This window comes from Argopecten irradians, chromosome 7 (assembly GCF_041381155.1).
Source record: "Argopecten irradians isolate NY chromosome 7, Ai_NY, whole genome shotgun sequence".
NCBI lineage: Eukaryota > Metazoa > Mollusca > Bivalvia > Pectinida > Pectinidae > Argopecten > Argopecten irradians.
In genome coordinates, this window is record NC_091140.1 from 45,335,290 (window position 1) to 45,350,791 (window position 15,502).

Sequence of the window (15,502 nt, forward strand, 5' to 3'; positions counted from 1 at the left end):
GTAGCAACATATATAGGTACTATGCAGTGGCATGTTTGTGTTTTAAAAGATATAATTTTTAAAAGCTCATAATCTTTCCGAAGTAGCTTTTTAATTTTTAGAAAGAGAATGTAAAATAAGATAGATAATTTTGTAGAGTCGAAAATGTTCTCGGTTTACATTTATACTACACTTATCATTCCTTTCTCAACATAAAATAATTTCAATGTTAGGTTTTATAAAGCGGGTCGTCTTATATTTCCCGCCATCGTTCTAATCACCGTGCGTTAGTTGACTATCATTGCGTCAGATGGCTAAACATCGAAATAAATCATCACTGTTAACATAGATTTTGCAGGAAATATTGCAATTGGTTGTTGTTGTAACCTCAATTGAGGCCATCGATTTATATATTTTCTTATGTTATTTTTGTTTTAAAGAAAGTTTCGGAAAGAAGTGGGTCATTAATGAGATAACAAATACACGTACTACTTTTTATTATAAAGTAAAATGTTGTGTAATTTTGATAATGCAACCAAAGTGTAAAATTAAAAGAAAACAATGCTATACCAAAATGACAATAGATGTTAGACACATTATCTATAACAATAATATTTCCATAAAAAATATCATATATGTTGCATTTAAAATGTACTAGTAATTTTCTTTAGTGAAAAGGGAGGTAACAAAAATAACCCAAAATATCGATTTAAACAATCATATCTACTGTTTCTTAATGTTCTTTTTTAAAACCATTGTTGTAGTCAGGATACCCTAAAATCTCGATAATAAACCTAACTCGAAAATAGGCCGGTCCTGAAAGTAAGCCTTGGATTTCTTACGGTTAAATGTATCTTGAAAAAAAATCCAGTTTTGAAAATAGGCCGCACTTGAAAGTAGGCCTTAGATTCCTTTCAAGGAAATTATCTAATACCTCTATCTAAAAATTTAATTTACTATATGCATAAATACAGTGTTCATGCATATGTATAAATAAATCCAAATTTTTATTAATTATCAGAAATACTATATGTATTTTTAATATATTTGTATCAGTTAATATGTGTATATATAGATATGTATCCAACGTTGAAAGGTACATGTTACATATGATCTAATTGAATAATTCAATTATCGGTTAAATACTGTGCAAAATGATATCACATTTTTCAGATATTTTCATTGATACAAATATGAAATAATTTTGCGAATGGGTTTAAGAAATAAATCCAACCATTGACAAATATATATATAAATATAATAGCCTGTTAATTAAAATGAATTTGTAGTCAGATTTCAGATTTTATTAATACACTCTGTAGTGAAAGAGGGGAGGAGGATAATATAATCGGATACAGAAATTATGCTTCGTATATAATTCTAAGATAACAAATCGAAAATAATTCAGAATAAATATTAGGAAGGGTTGTTCCCCCTTTTCACTGCAATTTGATGTTGAATGCTAAAATTGCTTGAACTATTGCATGCAGTGATAGGAAATAATATATTGGTTATGTTGTTACATAATGTAATGTAGTACAATTATTATTACCAATAATTAACTTTTGTTCTGTTCCAACTCATTTCAGGTTAGTATTAAGTAGTAAAGCTATTTAACTTGTCTACGTAAACATCACAATACATATGTTTACCCATGTTGTCATGTCATCTGTTATTCAGTTTCCCATCAGGTATAAGATAAGTGCGTTTTCAACGTACTGTATAGCTGTTGTCATTCGCGGTGGATAATATTTCGCTATAAAAATGTTACAATTAGTTTCAATGAACTTCAATGCCAGCAAATAAAATTGAACAATACGCTAGCATCTACATTTATACCAGCAGACAAGTATCAATTAAGAAAAGAAAAGAAAAAACGCGAATTTTCTCCCCGCTATACTAAACAACTACACAGTACAAAAGGTATAAAAACAAATATTGTTTATTTTCTTTGAAATGATTTATTGATAATAAAGAAAGTCAACGTGCATTAAAGAAAAATCTACCGAAGTGAAAATTGTACAAATATAGTATCTCTCATATAACACGTTTTACATTCTTCATACGCATGTTAACAACAATAACAATGGGAGGGGTAGTCTCTTATATACGGTAATGTTCTGGAGTTAGATGTCTAGATGTCTTTATGATTTATTAAAAATGAGAAAATTTCTAGTTTATATTATATCATGATAATATGTCATATACATTCTTATGGAAGACATTGATGTGAAGCGAGAAATATAGATACATATAAGGTGTTGATAATAACAGGATATGTAAACGTAAATAATGTCGATGAGGAAATAAAAAAAATATTTATATATTGTAACATTTTCTAAGTACTAATGTTTGATTTTCATGTTTTATGTTTTAACCTATTATGAATGCATTTATGAAAGTGCAACTAGCAAACAAAATTAATTTCCAGCTAACATTCAAAACGTCCTCGCATAAATGGTTCATTGACGCAAATATCATTCAGGCATCAACTTTCAAACATAATACATTTTAATTAAATCTCAGTCATTTCTACATATGTTTTAGTATGCATTTATCAAAGCAGAAACATGTTGAGTTAAAAAGTGGTATTATATCTATCAATGCAATTTATTGCATTTTTATAAGTCTTTAAAAATCTTGATATCACTGTTTTATTTTCTTTCTCAGAAGTAACGCTTTACTTTATCGATATACATCCGTGTTATATTACAGTCTGTTCCGGCTTTGTACTTGTCGACCCCTCAAATGTCGTCAACTGTTCAGGTGGACTGTAGGTGTACTGTAAATAAAACACAAATAGGAAAACATTTATTTGATTAACGGCAAATTGAATCAATGACACTAACGTCCAAAACATGAGGTGATTTCTTAAAATAAATCGAAATCATTCTTAGGAAATAATTAGTGTTTAAATTTTAATCAAAAGTTATATTAATTGTTAATGTGTACAGATATTGACATTAAACTTAAATAATTAAAAACTTTAATATTTCATTAACACTGTCGGTAAACTATTACAAACGCTTAGCATTGTGCTATATTTCTGATGGCACTGATAAAGGGACATAATCGTGACTTGTGAGAAATGGTTAAGATATCCATGAATAAACTTCATATGAATTAAAAGTTATTGTGTAATATAATTTAAACGATAATCTTACTTACCAATGAAACAACATATAGTGTAGATAATGTTGTATAAATCGTTTATAAAATATGAATATGTATTCACAAACAGACAACGTTAGAGGGAGGGAAATACAATGCAAAGGAAACAAAATTATTAAATAGATTTAATTGTTAGACATACATCATTACATATTACAAACTCAAACTTGCTTAACGTACCACTCTTATGAAAAGTGGTACATGGACCTTTATCAAATATGCTATAAGTAAAGCATTTTGTCAATGGCTAATTTTGCTATTGTCAATAAATTGGTATTGTCTTCACTTAAATTTACATATAAAAAATCTTTCACATAATGAAGTACAACAATCTGAGTTTATTACGTCAAAATCGGTTTAGAAGATTGTGCAGATGTATTTTATGAAATAGAAATAAATTTCTCGTCGATGATGCCTTTTCCTGTGTATAACTCATATATAAAGCCAAGATAGGGAGCATGCAGAGAGACAGATGTACAATACTTACAATTACCCCAGAGTTTTCATGTTCTGTGTACCCAGCAGCTTTAAGAACTTCCAGTGGATCTTTCTTTACAATTTTTACGGTGTTGTTTGGCTTGTACTGTTTCTGTTGCTGTCAAAAGCATTCAGATGTGAATTTCGTATGACTAAATTTCTTAAAGACTTGTATATCAACCAATAGATATATTTCGTTTGTGAAAGCGAATCATATTTGTCAAGTTACAAAGTAAAGACATATTATATATTAATACAATTTTTTTTTCATTTAGTTTTGAAAAGAAATGAATGTAATACCGATTGGAAGATAAAGAAGTATGGAGTAGTGAGCTATGGAATCTAACAACATATTCACTACCTTGTATAAAACTTAGACGTGAAATATCTAAATAAAAATCTGTGGCAAAATGGCTAATGTAGTCAGTCTAGAAATTTAAAAAAAAAACGCTAAATATGAAAACTAAAATTTCATATTTGTTTGTGCCTGTGACGCAACTGATTCCAGTTTAAAACCAGAGGAAAAAATCTTGTAATATGATTCTTCTGAGAATATTAACAACTTAAGTTCTGGTATTTCCCCTTTTATGATCATAATATAACATATATACATCACACTTTTAAAACCTAGATAACCCCTATCACCTATATAAAGAGGTTTTATTTGAATTATTTCAATCGTCGATAAGCTAGGTTTTAGCTTTCCAGAAACAAAAATACAGGAATAAGTAATTATATTTGTAGTAAAGCAATGAAACCTATGGAAACAATTGAAACTCGATTTTAAGTTGACATATAACAGAGTTATCTACCCTTTCTAGTGAGTATTGATTATAACTTCATAATTATCTTTAAGAGCGTAGCATTTTTAATTTTCTTTTAGGGAAAACGATCTTATTTTTGTTTATAAAATTCTGATATCGATTATACCTTTCCAAGAGCAGATATCTGATTTGCATAAAAAATTACATACTTGTTTAATTACCTTTATCCGCTTCCGATATCTATGAAGCAAGTACTCCAGTAAAGACATCAGCATTGAAAGGACAAGACCACCTATAAGGATGTGGAATATTCCAGACACATTACTTAACGTCAAGGCACTTTTCACCCCGTCCTGTCAAAGAAGAAACATACAACCAAAAAAAATCGATTACATCAACCTGTTACTTAATCTTAATACACTTACTGACCATCGGCCATGCCGAAGATATGAAAACACGAACATATTCTAAGCACTTACAGCGTAACAATTTGGCATTTTCTTTCATCGTGTCGGCGATGAAGTGATACAGATTTTTAACTGAAGAAAACATGTATTATTATGGGATATACTTGTTTTTTGCTTGTTTTTTTTCTTGTTGGCCGTAAGGTTTTTTTTATAAACCTATACAGTAAGTAACAGTTTTTATCGCAGAGGACCGTTCTGTGGAGCACTGTTACACTATTTATAAATAAAATATTCGACAAGAATACGATTAATTTTCACTTGCTATATCAATAATTTCGCTGTAATATAAATCAACAGCGTGAGAGCAAATATAATCATCTGGCCCTATCTTATATACTTGCATGCATGCATTAGGTACATAAGGCACGATTTTCACGAAATAGATCCATGATGTTATTATATTTGGAACACCATTCGTACAGTATACATACTTTTCCATCTACAGCCCCACATTCTCCCTTGTCGTACCACCATTTCTGCTCGAGTTTGTGAAGCTCCCCTTCCTCTCGAAGCCTCAACACGACTAGGTTTAACTTTTTTCTAGTAGGTCGATCAGTTGCCGAAATATACAGGGAAAATAAGTATTATATTCAAACTATATCAACATTGAAAGTACGTGTACGAAAATTGATATAAACACAGTACACTAAATTATGTTAAGATAGTGTGTATCAATCAAGGTTCTGTGTAGTTTTTTAAAATTGTATTTCGTGTCAAAATTATGAACATTCGAAAGCAAAGTTTAAAATTCTTTACATAACATTAATTTTTAAATATAATTATAATATTAAAAAGATGTATTCTTAGGAGAAAAACAACTTTTATTAAAAGAATGTTCATGGTAATTATAGAATGATTACAAATCAATGGTGCTTATTTTATAAAATTGACTCATGTACTTTGATTAGTATGGCTAAAGAATTGTTTAATTTGTAATTTGTATTAATAATCATATATAGCGGTGCATTTCTTTATGGTTATAATTTGAAAGAGTTTTAAATAACTTAAATATGATAGTATTATTATATTTTACCAATTGATATGCTTAAATCTACCAATGGTGTTTTGTGGTAATTACCTTAGCGGCGAGTACAAAGGCGTTGCTATTCCATAACCCTTACTGTCTAGATTTTCACCCACTTTCATCGTATTGCAGGGCTTCTTCTGACCTTGGTAGTTGTTTAGCGGTGACTCCAACAGGAATGCATATTTTCCCTTGGAATTTCGGACCCTTTCAATTCCATAACTGTTCTTACTCACCATTACTTTCTGTCTGTTTCGTTGCATGTAGTTCCACATTGTTTGGTATACAGATACCTTTGATTCCTGATTGGAAAGATCACATGCAATAAAACAATACATTACTTTAGAAATATTCCTATAAGACTGAATACGAAATGTATCAATACAATATAGCACCTTAATGCAGTGAGTGTAATTAAAAATAAACAAAGCATTCCTTCCATGCATGAATTGTAAACATATCTGTTGTGGGAACTGTTGAAATCATAAAGTTATCCTTAGCTTGGCAAAATATTGCCGTGTCGGTATTCAAGCAATACATTTTTTTTTTTACATTTTACATATTATTTCTTTTTGATATCTTATTTTTAATACCACTAGAAATAATCCAGCTGTATTTCTCCTTACTATAGGTTTACTAGCTGTTATAGGCGTCTGGTACTTTAAGTGATATAACATTGCTCTTGACTTATAGCAAATAATCCAAATTCAGTCATATGACTTAGGGGTATTCTATGAATCATGTGACTTAATCTACGCTATATTAGTCTGTAGTTCTGACCACAGTTAGGACTGAAGAAGTCAATCAGGTAGTTACCGAAAATTGTTGTTGAGAGACTTTATTTAAGTTTCAACTTTTATGAATAAAATTGTTTCCATTAAAAGCTAGAATGCTGGTAGGAGACATAAAATCTATGATTTCAACCAACCAATGCTCTTACATATCTGTTTTAACAAAATCTGTTTTTGTAAAAGGCGTCGTGATTGTATCTAAAATAAATTGATTTTAAGGTATTCATTTCACTGTGGTACGTGTAGATCGTTTTTAAACTTACGCAAAGCAAATCAGTACCAATGATATGAAATCTAATTGAAATCAAATTCTAAAGATACGCGTTGCATATAATACACCTTACTTTGTGCTTAATATATCTCTGTAAATGAATACAACAAACCTTGAAAAACCTCTCTGTTGAACCGCCCTCATAAGTTCCATACTCGATTTCAGTTTGCTTGGCTAAATCGTCGGCACTCTTGATTGATGTGACAAGTCGCTCAATCGTCAAAAAGGCGGCCAGATTGGCCGTGTAAGATGATATCAATATAAGGGTGAAAAACCACCAGGCACTCCCGACGACTCGACCAGAAAATGATCTAGGAATATAAAATATATCAATAATGGTGTTCGGTTTAAAAGGTTATTTGTTATGAATTTTATCATTACAAAAAAGGTACTTTGTTATGCTATGTTTTTTCTCGTTTTATAAATATTTCGTTCTTATATTTAGAGTAAACATTTCAATATTGCATGAATGCATCCAGGCCATGATATTTGCCCAAGGTTGAAACCCAATGTAGTAAATCTGTGTATTTAAATAAAATAAATTGCTAAATTGTTTGGCTTTTCTCTATGCGAAATATACTTTTTATCATTATTGATTTTATTTAATAAAATCAAGAGAATTGCTTAGAAATAACATATAATAGATATTATTACCATTTCAATTATCATTATATCTAAGTTATTCATATTATAATTTGTTAAACTTTAAAAGTTGATATGATGCTTTGCATTTTTTTAAATCATTAAAAGAAATTATAGTGATCGATATATAACAAAATATAACACATAATTACTTTATCATTCTGATTTTTGAATTTCCAAAAATAATTGGTCATGTCGAGACCTTGTATCCTATCTATACAAAAACTACATTAATATATGTTTATTTTATTCTAATCTTGCAACATTTTTGATATTTCTTATCTTGACTGATGATACGTTTTCAACTTCCTTTCCCATTACATGAAATATATAATACTTATGATATAATTTTATGTCAAACGTCTCAGTTTATTGAATTGCCAAACATGTTCCGTGTTGTCAGTTTCGTTTATATAAAAGTGAAATTCAAAAGACATCTTGTAAGGAAATTGGAGCAATTGGATCAAAAGGGTAAGTGTTTTTTTCAAACTGTCATTCAACACTCAAATACCCACGGTTGTTACATTTCCCTTGCGCATGCGTAAAAACAAAAGAAACAATAAAAACAATCTAAATTGTTTTATCGCACATAAAAGAAAAAGATAACTTTAAGAAAATGATCAATAATTCATAAAACATTTAACATAATGCGAGCAACTATTGGTAGAAATTTAAAAAAAAAATGGAAAGATACAATACAGCAAACTTGTATCTATTGAATTTATCATACAGAATGCAAGCACGATTACTTCTGGTACGATAAACAAAATCAACATTGAAATCCAAATGTATATCGGATCCAAAGAAGCAAAAAAGCGGAAAAAGTCTAAAAAAAAAACAAACAAAAAAACCCAAATATAACAGGTTCAATATATCAATTTTAAAATATATGAACTAGGTTTGGTACGTTCAAATAACCTTAGTAAGACAAGCATTTGAGTCTGATTTTTTCTCAATTTTGTGGTTTAATGTACACAGAAAAAATGACAGTCTGATGATAAAATGGATTTCATAATTTTAAACGAATGAAAGAACATAATTTCAATATTATGGCAATATACAAAAAAATAAAACACTTTCAAAAAGATCAGAAATATTTTTAGGGAGTGTATGAAAAAAATACAAATTATTCACAATAATAACAAGCATGCAAGTGTGAGGGAAAATGTGAACTATTCCAAACAACAATCCAGTGCGCAGTAAAATGACTTGAGAAATTGTATTTCAAAGTTTGTATCAAAGTTTGAAACTGACAACATGGAACTTAGCCTCTTTATGAGATGTCACTTTTCTCAGGCTAAATGTTGTGTTACGCCTGAACCAACCTTGGGAATATATCAGATCCCTGTTGCATTAAAGCCCCTAGTGAAAACCAAAGTGTATTTGAAAAAGTAAAAGCATTTGTAGTAGTATGATCCTTAGACGATGTCTCTTCTTGCCATTCGTACGGACTCCATCTACCAACGAAAAAGAGAACGAGGCTAACAGCCAAAAAGGCTATCATAACACAGATCCACACTAGGTTTGACAATGGGTTCATGAAGGAAAACACTCCAGGCTTCTGCTTATCAGGCTTCTTGATCATAATGCTGATTCCAAGTTTCATAAAAGGTTTGGTAAAGTCAACTACTCTTTCTCTTTCTTTGTTTATGGTTAATGACGCTAGCGCAAGGTCTGCCGTCTGTTTAAAAACAATGAAAACAAAAATCAGTTTTTACAGAATATAATATTTAGGCTTATTTATTTGAAATATATATATATATATATATGATTAAAATACTCCTATTCAATATTCTATGCATTATGTTTGCTCGACAAAATCTCATTCTTAAACGAAGTAAACGGAAAAGATTTATTCTGACTACAAGACAACATTTTGTCTTTGATAAAACAAACAGGTGGAACAATATCGTTTCAGCTAATTTCTAAAAATATATAATGGCAGACTCAGAAAACAATAACTTATACGCGCGTGTCCACACATAATATGGCCAAAATATAATAAATAGAAATATGCTTTATGACCCAACATCAAACTAAATATGATTATCAAATTAGTAAATTATTATTGAAACTTTTATGAGAATCAGTTATGCAAATTGACAGAGTTCAATAAAGGTTCTTTTTTCCACTGCCTAAATAATTCAAACGGAAAGGGCATAGCCTGTTGCCTAATCCTTTTGATTGATTCCATAAAAATGGTTGAAATGAATTAAGTCAAACGAATTTGCTTCTAATCAAACGTAAAAGATGGTAAACATTCTATGAATTCAATGACATATAAATATATGCGAGGTAACTTGTTCATACAATATGCGTTTATATTATCAAATATATATCAATCTTCTACATGATAACTTCCTATAACTTACACTTGCTCTTTGTCTTCTGTGTTTAATGGTAAAATATATGTCGCTTTTAATATACATAACGTGTTATAAAACATTAAAATATCCCTAGTATTGAATTAAAATCATTATGCATAAACTAAGCTACGATTCCCCAGATCAAATTAGATACTTACAAGATGTAGAACTTACTTTATCAATTAATTCCCCGATCATACCATTCCATTTATGGGTAGTTTCATCCACATTTCCGAATTTATCATTAAGATGGAACTTATAATCAAACTCTTCTCCAAACTCCTTTTTGTATCGTTGTTTCACTTTTTCGGCGACATCGACACAGTAACCCTCTATCAAGCGGTCGCCCACCCTTGGGGCATTACTGTTTTCATTATTATCGGTTCCTGAAATATATTGAACGAATGGATCCTCCTGAAAAGAATAAAGAATAACACCATATCAGCACATTTTATACACTGCAATTATACGGTAACCTCATCTTATGTCATCGATATTAATTGTCTTATGTAATCATTGTTTTTAAGAAACCTTTACTCCAAGACGTTAGTGGGTGTTTACCAAAATAGTAACAATCCTCCATGTTTTATTCTTTGATGATTCCTCTTCGTGAAAAGTAACAGGCGACTGGAGATGTGTCTGGAATCGTTTATTGGCCGGGTTCTTCTGTACCCAAGTTCCAACCTTGAATTAAAGGTAGAAATATATATGTTGGCTCGCTTGCGTTTTATTATATTAAGTCATTGCGGTGTTTTTCATGGTTTGAACAAAATGAAACCAAATCTGATTCTCAATAAAGAAACAAATTACATTGGCCACGAATATGGAGAATATTAAGCTCACAAGGATGTATAGAAATACAATATGGAAAGAATTAAAAAGAGAAATATATCTATAGAAATTCGACCAAGTTTCGAATGTCATGTTTTGAAGCTGTCCTTCAGGTAACACTTTTTAGTTGTGACATGCATCATGAATACAATGCTGCCCTATAGCAGGATAACATCAATCAGCAACTATATGAAGTTATAAATGAGTATGTTAATGAAAGAACTTGCATAAGACCTTTAAGCTTCAAACATTCTTTATCCTGAAAGTGTTTAAGATTTAAAATAAAAACTAAACACGATTATTTTAATAACCAAAACACACCTGCATGTACTTCAAACACCCAAAACCGTCGACGGAAATCATAATACAGGTAAATTAAAATTCCTCAATTTGGTTCAAGGTTAAATATTAAAAGTAAATCCTTCAAATGAAGAGTAATAATAGTTGCTATTTCATATATATATATAATGCATTCATGTTTGGAGCTTTTAAATGTATTTCAACTGTTACAATTATTTTTCTAACCTTGGCCAAACGTTTCTTATATTCTAACTGGTGCACATTTAGAACAAAATCTTTTCTCATGCCCTTATCATCAAACTGCAGAGTTCCTGTCAGGCTTTCATCAGCACGGAGGCTTGTCTGAAAAAACATTAATTTTGATGTATTTTATTGAGTATAATTAAAGAATTTAGTTTCAATAAAGTAACTCATAAGAAATGTTCAAAACCTATCCTTGATAGTCACATCTAGATGACATTGAAGGCGTTTGTCTGTGCTTTCTGGATGGATTTTGATCGTGGGATATGTATGCTTTGATGTATGTTTCAATTTTTATTTAAAACATTGATCTTATTATATGTGTGATGACTAATTTCATTTATCAACATTTGGTGTTACAATAACGAGGAAACTACATATAGGAATGACCTGTTTAGTTTTGAATCAATTTTTTAATCGATATGCTTGTTGTATGTCATTATACAACGAGTCGTCTGATATTTATTTCGTTGCTTCTCAAAAGATTGTAACTTTGCGATTTGTTGAGATTTTCTTTTTTTCTATGAAAGGAAGGTGTGTAAATTGATAAAACCACAAAGAGATAAATGGTGTTCAATACAGATGTTGAAGTTTTATACTGATTTTCAAAACATTATCCCTTCACATTTAGATATGATTTCATGTTTACAAATGATTTTAAATATAGATATTTGGAAATCTATCTAAATATTATGTAGAACTAGTTTAATAAGTCATCAACGAGTTAAATTGGTCAATCATATGAAATAAACATTATATAACAAATATAAATATATGAAAAATATATCAATATTCTCATTTTTATGATGTTAAAGTGAAATATTACTTACATCATTAAACCTACTTCATTATCTTATTCCATCAATATTTTCTGCTGTATTAATGTATGGTAACGATTATTGAAATAGGAAATTATTGATTCAATTAAACCAACTGTCGGTTACCTCTCTGAATATCCTCATGACACGTTCCCGCTCACCTCCTCGGCGACCCGCTCTTCCGGAAAATCGTGTGTACGGATCAGAATGGCAGCCTCGTTTGTGAAGAGCCAAGTTTCCATTCGTAGCTCGCTTAACTTGGTCAAATCCTTCGTGAATTAAATTGAGGGTGTCGATCACCAATGCTTGTTTGTACTATTGAAAAAAAATAAACATGAATACCATTATAATCAATAGAATTAGTTAACAATCGATTTCTACTCTATATTGTATGACACTTAAGACCTATGTGGGAAACAAAACTATATGTTAGCGTCAAGGCAAAACCATGGAGTAAACCAGGTTAAACTGAGAAACAGAATCCATCAAAATTATCTATAGAGTATGAATTATGTGTGCTCATTCGTTTTGAAGAAAACCAAACAAATTGTTATTTTCTATTATCATTTTTTTTATTTTTTTTTCGTGCTATTCACAATTGACCTTCGCCATTGTCCGTTTTATTTACTACCATACGCTTGCTATATGCTCTGGGTATGAAATATTACCGACAAATACATACAAATCAATCCAATTGCAATATTCTGTCAAACAGTTTTCACACGAACGCATTTTAACGTTTTTGGTCACGACATGTTAAAAACCAAAACATTTTTGAATAGTCATACATTGTAATTCCGCTCACGCAACAATGTGTTCTGTAGTTATGCCATTGAATACAAAGAGACATTTGGAAATATGTTAGTTTTGAATCAAAACTTAATTGAAAGAAATACCACGCCCTCGCATTGAAATAACTGAAATAGTATTGCGTATACCTTAAACTATTTAAAAAATACGCCACAGTTCATTCTAACTGTCTTTCAAAGACATTAAGTTCAAGAATAAATTACCACGTACTGTGTACAAGTTTTGTTTAACGCTTAAATTTTCATTTATCTTTTTCTTTTTTTGTCATGTTTTGTTTTGTGTTAATACCTAATTTGCGTATATGATTAGAAATTATATTCATTTTGCATTGCTGTATGTTTTTGGTATCTACACTCATACCTAATGCAACAAAGGGAACTTTACAAATCATGAGATTATTTTGAAGAAAAAAAACAAAAACAAAAAAAAACATCGTTCCCAGATATGTAGGGAAATTACATTAGTTTAATTACTTACCAGTAATTTCGGTGTATTTGGATAGAGATTGAAGAAAAGTGTTTTATTTCTGTTGCGTAATTCAGTAAAGGACGCTGATGCTGTGTTGATGACGGTAAAACCAGTTATATTTACACCGCCGAACTCAAACTGGGTCAGGTCGAGCTCATCTATACCCTGAAAATGAAAGCATTAGTTTAAACATGAACATAATAAGTCTTTCAAAACTAAAACATAATTTATCACATAATCCGTCTTCTAAAATCCATTGGCGTGTAATATTTTTCTTTTTAAATCTGCATGAAAAATGCAAGTAAGAAATATGAATCAGATGTTCCCAAAAGTAAGGAGCTACATAATTATACTGTATATTTAGAAGATTTGGGTTGGTACAGATATCAAGTTTGTGATAATGAGAACTGATATACCTTATTTTAACGTCAAAGTTTTAATTATAAAGCTTGTATCAAAAACATACTTACCAATCCTCCTATGATATAATGGTATGAATCTCTATTCATCCCGACATTTATTATCTGAAATAAAGACAACATACGATTATTCAAGTCCCCTACTACATTGGCAAAAAACATCTAGGAACAAGTAGGTGAAAGAGTGATTGTATAGGTAATTGTTGTACATTGTGTTTCAGCAGGTGTATAACGCTACAGAAGAAAAAAGGTAATACACAAAATCTTTACAAAATATAACATTGGCTGATGCGACATGACGATATTATTTTTATATAAATGTCAATATTGTCAACTTATTCTCCTCTGTCATCTTCTTTTATCAAAGGATGCAATCGTTAGCCTAAACTTACTAAAATTTATTAGATGTTTCCGGTGTTACATCAATTCACGGTAATATATAAATATTGTAACTTTATTACATTTCTCGCACAATACCTGTTCTAATGTTTTATTGTATGCATCTTTTGAAGATAAATCCAAGACGATTCTCTTTGGAATGGCTTCCTCCAACTCAAGGTCAGCCCTATCTAGCGATCGGAGTAACTCGTAACAATCGGACACGTTTGTGATCCGGCGAGGTCTGATCGTAAATCGGTTTCTCTTTGTGTGTTCTTCCGCTACTCCATATAGACTCTGTAGGCGTAGTAATCCTAAAAGGGGACGCGCAGACGAACTAACATTTTGTGTTTTCAGAATAAGCATGTTAAAAAAACTTGTTCAAAAAAGTTATGAAACAAAGCCAGTTTCAACATTTGTTAAAGCAGAACAGTACCCGAATACTTATTTTCTTTTTCATTCGGAATGAATAAATCGATTATACCTTTAATCTATACATCAAATTGTGATTCTGTATACATTACAAAATTATCATCGACAAATCCTTCATATCATTGAGATTATATCGACTTTAACATTACTAGTCTATAAGAGCATATTTTCGTTATTTTTCAAATGAGAGAACGAAACATATTATCGCTATATTTCAACTGTAGAAATATCTAGTGCTGTATATTACGCCAGATTTTCATGTCAGAGTGCGAAAATACGTAAATATTGCTTGAATGTTTTATTTGGTGACAAATACCTTCATCTGAATCAAATATGTAATACAGCATATCCCATCCATAGAAGCGTGCTATATCCATGATAGCGGGGATATAGGAGGGCATCATGTTGATCTGGTATCTTTGATCGCTGTTGGATGTATTGCCAAGAGCCGTGGGCAGAAACAGAGGAAGCATCACATTCTCATTCTGAACCAGTGACCGGACGATGTCCTGGTTCGATTCTGGGCCCAGGATCACTATGGCGTGCACGTGTTTCTTCTCTATCGTTTGACATACTGAAACAAGTAAATCTCTCATTAATGGCTACTTCTCAATATCTTTCTCTTTTTTTCGTAGTGATTTCAATAGTTTGATGATGTTCTTTGTTTTTATGTTTTACTTTCTTTCTAGCTCCGGATTTTTTCTCATCCTTGCTACACTTAGTCACGACTGTCTAGACGATCACGTGACACCTCTGTTTGTATTTCGAATCTTTTGTTGAAAAATCAATGGCGGAGAGAAAAACTTCTCAACATAGCCCCCTTCCCTTCTCCCCTCCTTTCTGCCAACTTCGTA

General features: G+C 30.6%; 1 protein-coding gene across 2 annotated transcripts in view; it reads right to left on the minus strand.

The window, feature by feature from the left end:
• Window positions 1-1,930: 1,930 nt before the first annotated feature.
• The window catches only part of LOC138326685 (glutamate receptor 2-like), a 32,267-nt gene continuing 18,695 nt past the window's right edge, over window positions 1,931-15,502 (minus strand). The window contains exons 3-17 of one of the 2 annotated variants that reach the window (XM_069272686.1): window positions 14,965-15,222; window positions 14,316-14,530; window positions 13,890-13,943; window positions 13,429-13,584; window positions 12,268-12,456; window positions 11,309-11,425; window positions 10,514-10,636; window positions 10,127-10,366; window positions 8,912-9,267; window positions 7,057-7,255; window positions 5,937-6,184; window positions 5,290-5,398; window positions 4,601-4,744; window positions 3,638-3,745; window positions 1,931-2,761 (exon numbers count right to left, since the gene is read on the minus strand). In XM_069272686.1, the coding sequence (XP_069128787.1) occupies window positions 2,684-2,761; window positions 3,638-3,745; window positions 4,601-4,744; window positions 5,290-5,398; window positions 5,937-6,184; window positions 7,057-7,255; window positions 8,912-9,267; window positions 10,127-10,366; window positions 10,514-10,636; window positions 11,309-11,425; window positions 12,268-12,456; window positions 13,429-13,584; window positions 13,890-13,943; window positions 14,316-14,530; window positions 14,965-15,222 (2,594 nt within the window). In that variant the 3' untranslated portion in view covers window positions 1,931-2,683. The remainder of the gene's footprint in view (window positions 2,762-3,637; window positions 3,746-4,600; window positions 4,745-5,289; window positions 5,399-5,936; window positions 6,185-7,056; window positions 7,256-8,911; window positions 9,268-10,126; window positions 10,367-10,513; window positions 10,637-11,308; window positions 11,426-12,267; window positions 12,457-13,428; window positions 13,585-13,889; window positions 13,944-14,315; window positions 14,531-14,964; window positions 15,223-15,502) is intronic. The other variant, XM_069272688.1, reaches the window with a different exon arrangement.